This window comes from Magallana gigas, chromosome 1 (assembly GCF_963853765.1).
Source record: "Magallana gigas chromosome 1, xbMagGiga1.1, whole genome shotgun sequence".
NCBI classification, from domain to species: domain Eukaryota; kingdom Metazoa; phylum Mollusca; class Bivalvia; order Ostreida; family Ostreidae; genus Magallana; species Magallana gigas.
Window position 1 is genome coordinate 31359977 of NC_088853.1, and position 16262 is coordinate 31376238.

At 31.8% G+C, this 16262-nt stretch overlaps 2 protein-coding genes across 2 annotated transcripts in view; both read left to right on the plus strand.

Annotated features, from left to right (window-relative positions):
- Positions 1–407: 407 nt before the first annotated feature.
- LOC105345976 (uncharacterized) overlaps positions 408–16262 on the plus strand; it is a 50754-nt gene continuing 34899 nt past the window's right edge. The window contains exons 1-4 of the mRNA XM_066066094.1: positions 408–602; positions 1472–1562; positions 2589–2816; positions 15995–16237. Of these exons, the coding sequence (XP_065922166.1) occupies positions 558–602; positions 1472–1562; positions 2589–2816; positions 15995–16237 (607 nt within the window). The 5' untranslated portion in view covers positions 408–557. The remainder of the gene's footprint in view (positions 603–1471; positions 1563–2588; positions 2817–15994; positions 16238–16262) is intronic.
- On the plus strand, positions 8922–11263 carry LOC136269989 (uncharacterized). The gene has a single exon (XM_066066096.1). The coding sequence runs from the start codon at positions 9022–9024 to the stop codon at positions 10984–10986; it is 1965 nt and encodes a 654-aa protein (XP_065922168.1). The 5' UTR covers positions 8922–9021; the 3' UTR covers positions 10987–11263.

Genomic DNA, 16262 nt, shown 5'->3' on the forward strand with positions numbered 1-16262 from the left:
CTGTTAAGTTTGACTCATGTGGGTTATCCTTACTCCCAATGATGTTCGTATGTTCGACTTTATAATCGCCCCAATAATAATTTCATCTTGTTATTTCTTTTTTCCGGGTCGTTCTTTGGTTGCTTTAGGTTTCGACTAATCGATAAACGGAGCGTGTAGTTTTCAGTCAGGTAGTTTCTATAGAGCTATGACTTGAAAATAACTTTCCGTAAGAAATAGAGAGAATCATTTACTCGTTAAATTTAATATATACTACTAAGAAAAGATCTATATTTTTTTCAAGTTGCTTATATTTGCTATTTGTCCCCGTTTTTTATTGCAACAATAGCTCTTAGCAACAGCGTATTTTAAGGATTTTTAACATGTAGATGTGAGTCACACCACAGTGGGTTATTAGACAACCAAAAACTGTACATATCACTTCTTGGTTGAACAAGGAAGAACTACATCTCTAGCTGCAAATATCAACTTCCTTGTCTAGATGGCAATGAAGATTGTTCAAAGATTTTATGTCAGATTATCATTCGCACAGGAATATGTTATTGTCAGTGTTCTAAATGTTGATCTGGCAGGATAGAAAGAAAATATCATTTTATTTTAAGGTAAGGCAAACATTTAACATTCTTTGATTGCTTCATTTGAGCTTTGAATTGCGATATATGTACCAGTATTTGTTAACATTTGTAAAATTGAAAGAAATAAGAAATGGTCGTGTTATGGTGTTAATGCTCTTTTTCAAAACCAAATTTCCAGTTACTTTGTTACCATTTAGACACAGTTATGTATATTAGACATACATGTATGAGTCAATCAATCAGACAAAATATAAAAAAAACCGGATATTTTATCCCAATATTTTTTTTTCAAAAATAATCCAGATTTAAAACAAATAAGTTATATTTAGGATCTCTCATATTTCGCAATGGTATATAATTAATTTCCAACAAATTGGCTTTTTTTTCTACCCCAAGCCTTATCACGTGTATTTCACGTATTTTGTGAAACCTTATTTTAAACATTATCATTGCAGGCTACATAACTACAAAACGTCAACAGTTTATACATTAATACTGCATTTACATTGTGCATAAATTAAATATCAGGACATACAATCTAATACGATGATAACGAATAACTACGATTGAAAATTAATAGTGTATATCGTAAAACGTACCGGTGAACGGCTCGCAAACAGGTTTGTGCCGTATTGTACTTCCTGTTTGTTAAAGGTACAAATGATAAAGGATCACAATGTGTTTTTTAAATGATTTAATGAGCAGGACATACTTGGTGATTTGTAAAGGTAAATGACCTACATTTTAACAAAGAAGGTATGGCTGATAATTTAAGGAATGTATTACTACGTCAAGTGCAAAAATGAAATATGTTCCTGCTACTTTCTGTTTACTTGTTTTGTTCTTCTAAAAACAGTTGATAGTTATATTAGGAAATCAATGCTTGGTATTCACAGGACATACAAGACATAGAGGACATGTGTGGTAATGTGATGCTAGTTATTGCCTTTTCGGGTTTATTTTCCGTGGATCATGTGTGTACTTTAGGTAAGTGATTTTTTCAATACGTCCACATTTTATGTTGTTTATGAAACTATAAAGTACATTTATATTTATATGAAACATTATTTTACTGAAGCACATTACGAGTTATATTTTATAGATTAATAAAATATGCTTCTTTTACCAAACTCCTTTGATAAAAAGAAACATCATGCGTATAGTGTTAAAAATATAATTCTTTTATTTTGAGCAAGTTCAAAGAAAAAATATTTATGGCATTTTTTTCTCGAAGATTTTTTTTTTCAAAACAAAGAGAAAAAATAAAAACACTGAGACCACTTGATAACTACAAAAGCTTCCTAGTCTTTACTTGTGTGATTTTTATGTGTTGGTTTTTAAAATCATAAAATTATGTTTCTGTTAAAAAAAAATTTGCTTCATTTGATGTTTTTTTTTTTATTTAATTTACCTTAGTCAAAGCTGGACAGCAGCTCTCATATAAAGTATAATAAAGAGGTGATTTGGCTGGTTTCGTCCTCAGCCGTTAGGAAATGATGTAAATATCGTTACATCATATGTTTTTGTACTTGTTCTAATCGATCCTTTGAGAATCTTGAACAAGAAGCAACACTATTAAGTTGACTTTTCTCAGCCGAAGAGAGTGTCCGTGTTTTTTGTTTTTTGTTTTTTTTTTTTTTTTTTTGCTACAATTATATTCATGTGAATATACGGATCGCAAATGCATAAACATACAAAAATTAGTATTTGATTGTGTTTTGTTGCTTTTTTTAAACTACAAGTTATTAACGCTATCATTAATTTTGTTTTTTTGTTTTTCGAGAGTTTAAGGATGTTGTTTAACCATATATTGAAGTACACGGTGCAAATCATTTTATGTTTCAATACATAAGTACCCAAAATGTTAATTAAAAATGTTTTTTTTTTAACAATTATCATTTATATTTACATCCTTTATAGATAAACAATACTTAAATACCTAATGCTAATATTAATACGTTTAGTTTTTTACTAATGCATAGATACATGATTTTTTTTTTTGAATTTGTTAAGAAAATTTGGCACTTAATAAACCTACGTGGCAAAAACACCCCTGGCCAGAGCCTAATAGTGTAGACTTTGGCAGTGAGAATGCAGTAGATGGTATGTACACTGACCGTGGAACTGGAGGTCAGTGTACGATCAACGCTGATGGCTATTACACAGCTGAATGGAGAGTGGACTTGGGAGATGTGGTCAGAATCAGTTACATCAAAATCTTCTACAGGACTGAAAACCGAAGTATGTTGTAGTTCACAGAACGATCGAATTATATGTGTAAATGTGCTACTGTATGGCCGGTTTTTGGCTGTACACACATTTTGCGGATTAGGGTTTACAGCCTTAGGGTCTGAACGATTTTTACTTCACCCTGATTAGATAATAGTCTCAAAAGACAAAAAAATATTTTTTGTCGAACTGCATTAAAATTAAAATGAGTACATTATTTTTATTTCATGAAACTAACGGATTACTGATTTTATAATCTTTTTCAGACCGAGTAATCGGTCACCTGGTTAGAGAATCCTATCCATAAGACTATTATATAGGAGAAAAAAAAATAAGTATAGTCTTTTAATGTTAAACATATAAATACTTTTGGTATTAACGAGGCCGGGTGTAATTTGTTCTTCCCTAGATTTTTGAATGAATTTTTTTACATGAATTTCTACTGATAAAATTATTATTTAAGTATAAAAAAGGACATCTACCACACCGTTTGTTTAAGGGGTCATTTCAAAGTTTGTTAATTTTTATCATAGGACCTAATGGGATTTTGCATGAAATGTATCAATTTTGCACATTTTTTTAACGTTTTTTTTAAACTTCTGCCATAGGGATTTTTTTTTCTGTTTTAGATGTTAAAGGGACTTTGAGATCAACAATTTTATTTTTATTTTTTATGTATAAAATGGTTTACTGGTGCATTATAAATGATTGACCAAAATATTGAATGTTAAAGTCAAGTTACAAGCGAGATACAGAGGTAAGAATTGATTGTTATGTAAACAAAACTCGAGTCTTATAGTTGTTTACAAAAAATGTAATGTAGAGAATTACCATATCTTAGACAAAATGACATGTACAAAACATTTTAAACTTGTTCAATATCTTCATAAATACTATTATCAACAAAAGAAAGATACATTTGATTGAAACTTACACAAATACAGCACTTATGTAAAAATGACTATATTCGAGCTTTGTTTACAAAACAAAGAATTACGAACTCTGTATATTGCTTATGTCTTGATATTTGACTTAAACATTTTTACATAGCATTATAAACTTCTATATTCATCAGTATAAACATTAAAAATGAAAAATAACATTTGAAAATTTTAAGTCACATCGTGTCCAAGTCTTGCTTAAAGGCATCAGATGATCAAATTAAAAAAAAACAACTTTTACCTCCTGGTATGTTCCAGGGGTCGTATCAAAGTTGTTTTTTGAATGCCCAGTTATATATATTATATATTGATATATAACATCACATATTAAGGGTCATTGATATAAAATACATTGTCACTGTCTTGAAATATATGAATTAAGCTATCTTTAGGCGGGTTACGAAAACGTGAAAGAGGGCTAGGCTTGTTGAACGCTTTTCACGTTTTCGATCCCAGCCCAAATATACAATGTAGTTTATGCTTCGAGACATTTATGTTCATTCTACAATATAATATTAATTTTACGCACCAAACTAACTATTTTTAACTAATTTTGCTGAATATCATCACGCCATGACGTCAAATACGCAAAAAATGACGTCACAATACAAATTAAACGCTGCACGAAAGCATGCGTACTCGATCTGTACTCGGCCTCGTTAAGCTCACCTGAACCAAAAATTCAGATGATGTTTTTTTTATCATGTGTTGTCCGTCGTACGTCCATCTGTCTGACAGCTTGGAAGTGAACTTTTCACATAGTTTTCTTTTCTAAAACCACTGGGTCTAATTTAACCGAGATTAGTTCTCAGTATCGTTATGGGAAGAGTACCCTTAAGTGTTAAAATAAAAGGTAATACTTTTTTTTTCAAAGAAAGATAATTACAAAACAGTAAAAATAGGATGGCTGTGTTGAAAATCACCTTCTCAAGAACCGGTGCACAAGAAAGGCAATATTTACAAAAAACTTGGATAAATAGTGCATATTATAAATTTCTAAAACCATGTTCCTGGACCAATACTACGGCATTAAGAGGGGTACAGATGCCAAAATAGAAGTATATAGGAAAGAAATACAATGTTACATTTATTTTCTTATGAATAAGCATTTTTATATCTTCATATCCCTATATCAGATTTATTGTTACATTTTATTTTACTTTTTATAAAAATGTAACTTTCATTTCACAGTTTTGATATCTTTAATACGGTTAGGCCTTGGATAATAAGATTGGTCACTTGATGCATCTTTGATCTTATGATATGACTTTTAAAAAGTGGGTTTATTTTTGATGTATTGTTAAACTATCAAACATATTTAATAAATGAAAGTTTTAAAATATTTTCAAATAGTTCGATATTTAAGCATTTTGGCAACGAAATGATACGAGAGCTTTTGTTTAGTTGAGCGATGCGACCCGTAGGTCGCTTGTTAATCGATTACGAGCATTTGAAACACTTTATGCGTTTAAGCAGTTTTCTTTTTTTATCAGGCTTATACACTTTGAAAATTGTATAAAAGATAAGCTTCAAGAAGTACATGTTTGTCGACAAATTCTGCACAAATGGACTTACATGTAAACTTGGTGATTTAATATTATTTGTCAAATATTCCAAAGTCGTCAAAAGAGCTCGAAATCATATCCCCGCCAAAAGAACAAACAACACGTTTATCGAATTTGATCGATTCATGTAAGGCATATTCATAAGACATAATAATGAAATTGTTAAAGAGAGAAGGAATAAATATATATTATGAACAAGAATAGGATTATATTGGTATATCATCATGTATTTGTTGCGTTTTTATTGAACAATTAACATTTTCTTACTAAAAAATACGATGTAGTAAAATGTAGGTATCTCTTTAATGAGATAACTACTACATTAGTTAATGTAAAATAAGCTTCTCCAAATCTAACATTGAATTGAAATGGGTTTTTTTAAAATCTTATATTTACCTGCACTTTCTAAAGAAAGTTCGGATATATTGCTGTTACCCCGTTTCATCCGTCCGTTCGTCTATCATGCTTTACTTTCTTAAACTGCTTTAACATCCAGCGAACTGAACTATTGCAGGTGGATTTGGGGTGTCATGTTGTTTTGTAAAAACGTTTCAACAACTTTCTTGTAGTTCTAGGGGTCAAAAATCGGTGAACAATGACTTTTTCTCACAAGCAAAAACTGGTACCTCGACATGCTAACAGTAGAGAATCATTTTATGAAATATCGATGCACAATACAGTAAGGTTTTGGAAAGGTTTCGAAAAGAACTATATACGGTTTCTATCATTTTTGGCCCCCAAAAAGTGACGTCAAAAACATGTAGCAATATTACTTTCTTCTTTTACAAGTAAAATCTACATGATTTTTACTTCCAGTGGATGGTTTTTAATTGCCTGAACATGATTATTAAGGGCCGATACAAAGCCTCCAAAACAGGTCGAAATTCAAAAAAATGACGTTTTTAGGGTAAACTTGAAGGATAAATGTGTTGAGTTAAGTATGAGCGACGCCATGAACAAGAAAGATATTATTACTCAAAATGTATTATCAAATAAAGAATGTTATGTATAAAAATCAAACTTGTTCATGAAGTCGCACGTATTGAAAAACGATTGAAACTGATTACCCTTATGCACTAAAGTCACCTACGATATTGAAATGCGTGTGCATGTCACGTTTCATTATTACGTTTTCATTTCCTCTTACATCAGTAATAAACTATTGTCTGTAAGTTAAAATGTGTAAGTATCGTATTATTTAGAAATCATTTATTTTAGATAAGCGTATATACGTAAAAAAAATTAATGACTTCTTTAGTAAATAAATACATCGAGATCGGTATTCTATCGTTCCGTTGTCAAGTACGCTATGTCATCGCCATAGACAAAAAGACAGAAGGGTGGCGGATCTAGCACACATATGTGTCATTACATTTACATACTGGTTACACATCTCAAATAACGGTAAGTAAATTATTTTTTTTTTATTTCATAACATGTGTATTGTCTTAATTATCCTAACGTTAACTTTTATGTATGCTTTGCCGTCTGCTTAATTAATCAATTATAATAAAAGACGCCTGGAATCGATTACGCTTGGATTTACGTTATACATGTATATTGAGTTATATTATAAGAAATTAAATATGAAGAAACTAAAGGTTGTATTTTTTGTTTGTCATTTACATTTTTACAGTGCTAATTTTTCATGATATTTTATACATTTACATGTTTTAAAGGCTTATCGATATCCTCGAGTGATAAAGGGAACGTTTTGTTTACCTTCTGCAGAATGATTTCTGTAACGTTATATGATGAAAAAAAACCCACTAAAGCACTAAATCACCTATGTAGATTTTTTAATATAAGGTCTAGTAATGAAGAAAAAACCCAGATTATCTAAAGATTAATGAAATACTTAAGCCTTCCCGGGTCGTGAATTTAACCACAGTGACTGACATGTCATGAAAAACAAATCTAGCACGAAAACAGATAATTTTGGTAAAAATTATTATAATAACATAAGAAATACACAGTAAATTATAAAAAAAAACCTAAAGCGCGACTACACAAGCGTATTAAATTATGCAAGGATTATAATTAAATGACGTAACCCCCTCCTTTTTAAATAAATTAAAAAAATACAAACATTCCTTTAATTATGAATATAGTGTATGTTTGTTGAAAAAAAATAAACTGAATAATTGCTATATAAAAGCAATAAAGAATACTTTAATTTTACAAATAAACAGTCCGTACATGCATGGTTGACTAACCTACAGATAGGTCTAGTATATAGGCAGTGTCTGCTGCACAGTCCATTTATGGGTTTTTTTTTCATTATAATAAATGAAATACATGTATGTAAAAATTGAACTTAGAAGCATACGTAAATTGGGTTAGTATTTTTGGAATTCGTAAGCTATCTAACAATTAACTGAATGATTTACAATTTATTTGCAAGTTGTTTGTTGAATTTTCATTTTAAACTGAAATTAATTTGATTTAAAAAAAAAGAAGATTGAATACAAGGCACGCCACGCTTTCTAAGAGAAAAAGCAGAAAGTCAAGTATCATTAGCAATGTTCTTTTGATTTGTAAATTGACCAATGTATTGAAAATTCCACTTATAGGTTGATAGGTATAGTTGTAACAAAGGGAAAAAAGGTATTATATTTTGGTCCAAATGAGAGAGAGAGAGAGGGAGAGAGAGAGAGAGAGAGAGAGAGAGAGAGAGAGAGAGAGTTTGATTTTGAAATTAAAATGTTTATGAAAATGAATACCATTAATTTGTTACCATTACTTTGTTTATCTCATTTATAACTAAAACGCTGTTTAACCACCCCCCCCCCCCAATTAAAAAAAAACATTCATTGACATGTATTAGCATTTGTACGATGCATATAATCCTATAATCTCCTTTAATCTCTATGTTTGCCCGTTGTTACCATGAACATAAGAAAAATAGTTTGTGGCTACATAATTCTCTAGCGGCTTCCAGATAACAGGTAACCATCCGATACAACTGGTGGAGATACATAAACTTATTAATAAGATTTATATAAGCATGCGCATATATTAAATAGTCATAATGACTTTCTGCTTCAAATAATTGAATGAATCAACCCGCATGGGGGTTATTAGGGCCTTTGGTCTTAACGATACTGAGAGCAATACAGCAGAATGAATACTCAATAAATATTATAATGTCTACGCATAAAACAAATTGATTCTGAATATATATTGATGAAAACAGCCATGATTCACAGTGTGACTAGAATAAAGACAATTATTTATTTCAAAACTTGATTCGACAAAGTTCTATCAGTGTTTTTGTTCACTATGTGGGTTGCCCATGAATCAAATTATATATCATTTGGCAGATCTGGACGATATTCAAGATCTCTTTAGTTATCAAGTACCGATAAAAAGTTATGACCAAGGTGTAGCTTAAAATACATGCTGTATATATTTCTAAAGAATTGTCTTTGTCTGTATTAGTATGGATGCAACAGCACACTAAGTACACTGCAACATATAGGTTCTGATTGCTAACGCACGCTAAACAAGGCCACAATTCTATCTTACATTCAACAAAAATTATTTAGTATATGTGATTGAACAACAATCAACAATAATTCAATATCTTTTACTGTTAATTTGCAGATGCCTAAACAAGAATATTGCTGTTTGTGTTTTAAGCGATGCAAGGAGAACTCAAGGCGACATGTCCCTCCAGGCATCCGTTTCCGGCATCATGTGGAAAAAAATATGGGTAGAGATGTGTTCAACGTCGATGTTATATGCAATTGCTGCAGTGCAAGAGTGTATAGAAAAATCAAAGTGAATGACAGTGAACGTAAAAAAACATCCCATATTGAAGAACCAATTGTAAAGTCCGGCAATGAAACGAAACAGATTCTTAAAAGTCCAAAATCGATTTCTTTAGATATTGCATCTACACCCAGGAGCCACAAATACTGCGTGGTCTGCAAGCATGATGGAAATAGAAGAAATTCTTTGTCAAGCATCCCTCAGACAGCTTCAACTCAAGCCTTTATCCAAACTGGGGTGTTTGTGTTTCCACAAAGCAGATGTTGTAGGCGTCATGTCGAATCAGGATATTTCAACAACGAGGCATTAGGCATCATTTTATCCACTCACAGACATCACAGCTATTTTTCAAAGGGAGATGTCTGCAGACTTCTCGACGATATTCGACAAATGATGACAAATGGATACAGCCAGTTAAACTTTGACAATCCATTCTTTCTTTCAAATGACGAATATGTAACACTTACAGGTTTCAATAAAGATCAGTTTCATGAAATAACTGAAAGTCTTACATCATTGAGAAATTCTGCTGTGAGATCCATTAGAACGTCTGTTGCAACATTCTTATTAAAATTACGAACAGGGCTCTCTTATAAAATGATTTCTGTGTTAATTGGACTTCAAGAACCACAAATCCAGCGTATCATTTACAGCGATCGGACAGCTTTCATGACAGACTTCGTTCCAGGAAACCTTGGGTTTGAACATATATCTCGTGAAGATTTTTGCAAAAACCACACTTCTCAGGTTGCTTCCTCTTTATTTTCCACATGTCCAGATGATGCAATTATTGGTCTCGACGGTACATACATCTATATTCAAAAGAGTTCCGATTATGATTTTCAAAGACGATCTTATAGTACGCATAAGAATCGTTCTCTATTGAAACCAATGGTAATCGTTGGAACTGATGGATATATACTTGATGTAATTGGGCCGTACTTTGCGGATAGTTCAAACAATGATGCCTCCATCACCAAACATTTTTTGAGACATAGTCACCCAGCAAGGTCTGGGTTTAAAGAGAATGACGTGTTTATTGTGGACCGAGGATTTTGGGATGCAGTAGACTTTCTAGAAGAAGCAGGATTTCAAGTTAAAATGCCATGCTATTTACCAAAAGGTTCAAAACAACACTTTACTGAAGAAGCAAACATGTCACGCCTGATTACTAAAGTACGCTGGGTCGTTGAAAGTGTAAACGGAAGGATAAAACAGTGGATAATGCTGAACAAAGTTATACCCAACACCCTCATACCTAGTATAGGAGATTTTGTTCGTATTATTTGTGCCCTTTGCAATCGTTTTCGTTCTACATTTTCTCCAACAGAATATTCCGATACACTTGACCAGTTAACGCTCACTATGCTTCAGAAATCTAAGGAACCAAACCGGCTGCTACAGTACCTACAGGAAAACGAACTCTTCAACAAGAGAACAGTGTACACAGAACTTAAAGACTGTGATCCTATTCTTCACAATTTTCCAAAATTGTCATTAGATGATCAAAGAAATATAACATTGGGAGTATACCAACTGAAACAGGCCGCTTCTTACACAAAGGAGCATCTCACTGATTGTGGTTTATATGAACTCTTTGTACACAAAGAACAATCCAACATTTTAAAGGTTAAAAAACAGTCAAGACATGTGCGGAGCACAATCCACACTCTATGGCTACAGTTTGACAGCTCTAATAAACAAGAACCCATTCAGGGATGGTATTGTACTTGCAAGGTTGGGGCCAGAGTCGTGGGTTGTTGCTCTCACATCGCAAGCGTTATCTGGTATTTGGGTTACGAGCGCTATCAGCCATGTCCGACAACTAAAGTGTCAATTTCAAGGGAAACACTTTCGGATGCAAGGATGGTAGATTCTGACATGGAATTCTTGGAGGAATGATATTATTATGGAAAAGTTCCCATATATCCAATGATATGTATTACTTGTACATTCCATTAACACTGCTTATGATGTCAATATTAAGCAACAATATTATCAACAGGTTGATATTATATGCCGTTTTATAATTTGAGTTTACAATGTACATAATTATACTTTGATTCAAATTTGAATATGATACTAAAAGTTAGTTAGTTTACACCATTAATGATGACTGTTCCTGCTTAAAAAGTGAACTGGCAAACTTTATAAGATTTGTAAATCTGCAGTGCTTTGATCTGTTTAGTTTCCTTGATAAGTTAAAATAAAAATGACCTCTTAAAAATGACGAAATTAAAAGACCGCGTATAATAATATCTTCATTATACGGTGTTAAACTTCCATTAGTCATTTTTATTATATATATTTGTACGTGCGTGCGCGTGTGTGCGCGCGTGCGTCCGTGGGTGTTTGTTTGATTCACTTCCAATTTACTTAAACATTTTTTTTCATCAATAAAAAATAAATGTTTTTAAACTTTGAATCTGAGAGCACTGTTTTTGTTTCTATTTTGCATTTAATTACTGTTCCAAAAAGAATGCATATTCTGTGTGACGTTTAAGTCTGACCTGCGCATGCGTGTAACATTTGCCTAGAAACAATTGACACATGATAATAATCTTATAAGGGTGTCAGATACATCAATCTAGTATTGAAATGTTAAAATTCTTGCAAGATTCATAACAATTAATGTCACATGGACATAAGAAGTTAATACATGTAAGTACGTGAACTTAAGTGTTTTTCCACTATAAATTGCCGTTAGCAAATTAATTTTCTTAGTCTCAATACATAAAAACAAGCTGTAGATTTTAAATTACACCTGATATTAAAAAGTTAATACATGTGACTTTGAATCACGCTTTAAAAAGTTAACAAAACTAAAGAAAATCTTCGAAAATTTGTGATCTCGGGCACTGGTTAGTCTTAGATACCCTGCACATGCGCAATGACGTGTAGCAAATTTTAACATGCTTATTTTTGAAAGTGAAGGTGTTTGTAAGTTAATCATACCATAAAGTTGTCATTTTGTATGGGGGCCAAAAAAGCCCATACCATATATAGTTCTTTAAATTTTTTCCCGTAGTTAAAAATCAAAGTACTGAGAGTACTGAAAGACGGGGACTTGAAAGTATGAATTTGTAATTGTCCTGGATTTCCTCGAATATGCTTCCAAAATTAATGAGTTTTAATTAGTTGTTACAATCTATGTTAATTCGGCTTTTTTGCAATTGTCTGATACTTTGTCTAAATTTTACTCAATCCCGGCCTTCATAATTGTAGAAAATTGACACAGTAAAATAAGACTCCAAGGAAAATTTTTAAAAATTACTATTAACCGGGAAAATCAAACAACTATATCAAAGTAGATAATTTTAATCATTAGATTTATTCCATTTTGTGATCCAAGGGAAAATCCACAAGTCGAACGGTATCCGTAATAAAAGTTTTATGAAAACCCAGAAAACTCTAAAACTGCTGAATTAACAAACAAAGTGAACATTTGTATACCGATAACAAATACAGGCACCTGACGTTAGAAATTTTTTTTCCCAATAAGATTCCAAGAACTTTGACAATAAAAGGATTTGTAACGGTCGCCATTTTGATTTTTAAGACTGATTTATCTGACACGATTTTCTTCATTTGCGATTCATGCAAAATTAATAGGTAAAAATAATTCCGTTCGCCACTTACTACTTTTTTGTGTAAACTTGTGCATCACCCACACGAATTACGATACAACCGTTCCTTTCATTAAAACTCTTACTCCGAAAATCAGAGACATAAAAAACAGAGATTGTCAACTCCGCCATTAGCGTGTAAATATTACGGGACCAACCTTACTTTGAGAACTACAAGTGCAACAACAATCTTGTATAAGTCATTAAATTTGAACCTAATAGTGAATATGAACCTGTAAATATTTTTAGCATGATTTATTTATGAAATATTTACAGAACTTCTTTAACTAGTTTTTAAATTACTTTTTTAAAACTTATTGACTTTTCACAAAGTAATGGTAATGCATTACTTTACTCATGTAATGGTAATGTAATGCATTACTTCAAGAAAATTGAGCAATGGTAATGGTAATTTAATACCCTAATTCATGAAGTAATGGTAATGTAATACATTATTTTACAATGTAATTCACCCCAAGCCTGATTCCAACTAAATCGGAAAGCATGAACATTAACATTTAAGTTGGTTCTTCAATCGATAAGATTGTATATATTATATGATGTACAAGTCTTCCAAAATGTATAATCTATTATAGATTTTGCTTACAAATCATTGTTTAAAATTCAAATTCAGTTTAATCAACTAAAAAGCCAACGAACGAGAAGGCAAATTCAGACTTGTTTTTATTTTCTTTGTACAAAATTCTTTTCGAGACGAACAGCAGTCGTACCACAAGTAGACTGGAAGCTAATGAAACACCTACATGTATTTAATTTGTAAAACATCTGTGTATAACCCGTCCCGATTTTAACTTCGGCTTGCGCATGAAGTTTGGTAGTCTTAAGGTGAAAGATTGTCAAAATAAAATTCACAACTTTTCAAAAATGGCACGTTGCGTTTAGGAACTTTAATTTCGACTCAACCATCAACCTCTTACATTGATTAATGAGCTCGTACACCAACTGAATCGTCAACGGCGCTGTGCATTCAGTTACGTAACTCATTCCACATTTGAATCCGAGCAAGACTATTTTGATCAATAAAACTATTTGTCTATTTTCTAAATAGAACGTTGTTTATACACAGAGGACTTAAACAGATTTAATGCGTGTTTTTATAATACATATTTACTAAAATGCATGAAAACTTTCTGCACTAGTTTCTTACGCGTAGACTCAATTCATGTGTTCTACGCGTGCCTTCCGGTTTGAGACTTCGGCTGACAGTAAACCAATAGACGGGGTCACGTGACCCCGTCTAAAAAATGCTGAAAGAGATGATTTTTTATTTGTTGATGTTTTCTTTTTTATATAAAAAAGTATGGATTCAAAAACTTAAATATTAATTGCAGTAACATAATTTTGCAAAATTTTGCAGTAACATTGTGTCATGTTAAAGTGTAATCAAACTTCAGAACTGTTTATCAGGGGGATCCGTGGGCAATAACAACTTTTGCCAAAAACAAGAAGAAAAAAAAAGAAACTCATTTAACCAGAGAGCTTAGTAAAACTACACATGTAGTATCCGCTAATTCAACTTGTAGTGTACACGTAAGTTTGAGCAAAGATCATTTACTTGTAACATTTTTTATATTTTTTTTTAAAACACAAATTGCACTATTTAATTTACTTATTTAGCTATATAACGCGTTAATATTAGCTTTAAGTAAGAGACACATTTATATTATGACATACTCCCTCTCTCAATAGGGCAGATATAATATTTTAACCAAAATAATGATACTAACAGCGTGACACAGTTGGTTAAAGCGGTAAACACGTGTTTAAATTTCCTAAATTTCAAAAATGTCAAAACTTTATTTTTTTTTCTTTTACTAAACATTGAAAATTCTAAAATGGTGAAAGTATTTTGATTATAACGACCATTTTATCCACATTAATAAACGATATATGTCCCATTCAGCCTCATTAAATATATATTCAGCCTTAAATAATCATATCTTCTGTCCTTGCAGTCCTGCAGTGAAGTTTTGGTCAACGTGTATTTTATTTTTCACTATTTACAATATTCGTCTTTGCAACTACAAGTACAGGCTTTCGTTTTCACAAAAAAATAAGAGGTTTATATATCGCTTAAGCGTTAACGGCATATGAGCGAATTCAGAGAGTTTCTATGAGTTTGGAGGAGGGGTTGTTGCTGGGTAATAATTGTGTTTGCAGGGATGGGGTAGGAGGTTGGGATCCAAGGTTTAATTATGCGCAGGTGTGTTAAGGCTTCCCACAGCGATGTGAAGAAAGTCACTTGTCTGTACTGCATACAATATTACATCAAAATAAATTTCGACGTCATGATCTGCATTTCTATTTGATAGTTCTCAGGGAATGTATCGTAACGTTAAAAGCAAATTTTATTAAAAGAGTAATAAAATTGTTCGTTTCTTTTACAAAGATGTCGCCGCTAATACTAATGTTACACTTAAGAATTTCTTCTTCTAAATAATTAGTATCAAATAACCGACAGAATTAAAGCTTCGCTCAAAGTAAAAGACTATTCACTAATAAGTGGTTTGGGAATTTCCCTTCTGCATGTAAACAACAAACTGGAGAAATGTTATGCAAATCGCTTTCAATTAGTAAAGAAGTGCTTTTTAAATGATTTGGCGAGATGTTTAACAATATCTTTAATAAACGAAATATCTACTTCAAACCCAAGCAAGAACTTTAAAGTATATTATATTACAAAGGATTTTTTTCTTAAAATGATCTAGTTTTAATGCCATTAATCACCTACGCTGATGCGATATAATGAGATATCTTGCAATGCAGGGATACGCACGTCAGTAACGAAATTCATATGCGTTAACAAAGCGTTTTTCAGCCGTATTCTAGCTCCGGGACACCATAACATTGCTGCGTTATGATTTTGATAAATAAATGAATTATTCATTGAATGGGGGGGGGGGATATCTAGACCTTTAACCCTTATTTCTTCTTTAGACTCGAAACTCGATTATGTTCGCACATAAACGTAAATTTAGCGCCAAAAACTGCCAAGGGGAATAAGTGACATAATTTAATTTTGTAATAATTTAATTTATATAAAATTACATATAAATGTTAGGACAATTGATATATCTATTTTCATATGCAATTTCATATACTTATTAGAAAACTGTGCTATATATTTGTTTCAATCAAAAGAGTATTAGGAATGTCCCGTGTTGTTATTTTATACTTAATGTGGAACATGTAACGAATCTTTACTCATGACATGGAGTTTCAGTGCTTTAAATAATTAATACCTTATATTCTATATAATTTAGATCCAGGCTCATTCGTCAACAGAATGGCAGGTTTTTCTCTCTACATTTCTGATACAACATCAAAAAATCAAGCACATCTTTGTTATAAGGACCAAACTAGAGGCAATCCATCAGTTGATCAGAGAGTCAACTGTTCTATGTCCGGACGTTTCGTCATTTACTTTAATGAACGTAGTCGAAATAATAATCCTAGCTATCTGTCACAGTTTGCCTACAATGAACTATGTGAGTTAGAAGTATATGGTAAGTATACACACAATACTATATT

What these genes read in the sequence shown, in the direction of transcription:
- LOC136269989 (XM_066066096.1), top strand. Translation starts at nt 9,022, where the DNA reads ATGGGTAGAGATGTGTTCAACGTCGATGTTATATGCAATTGCTGCAGT.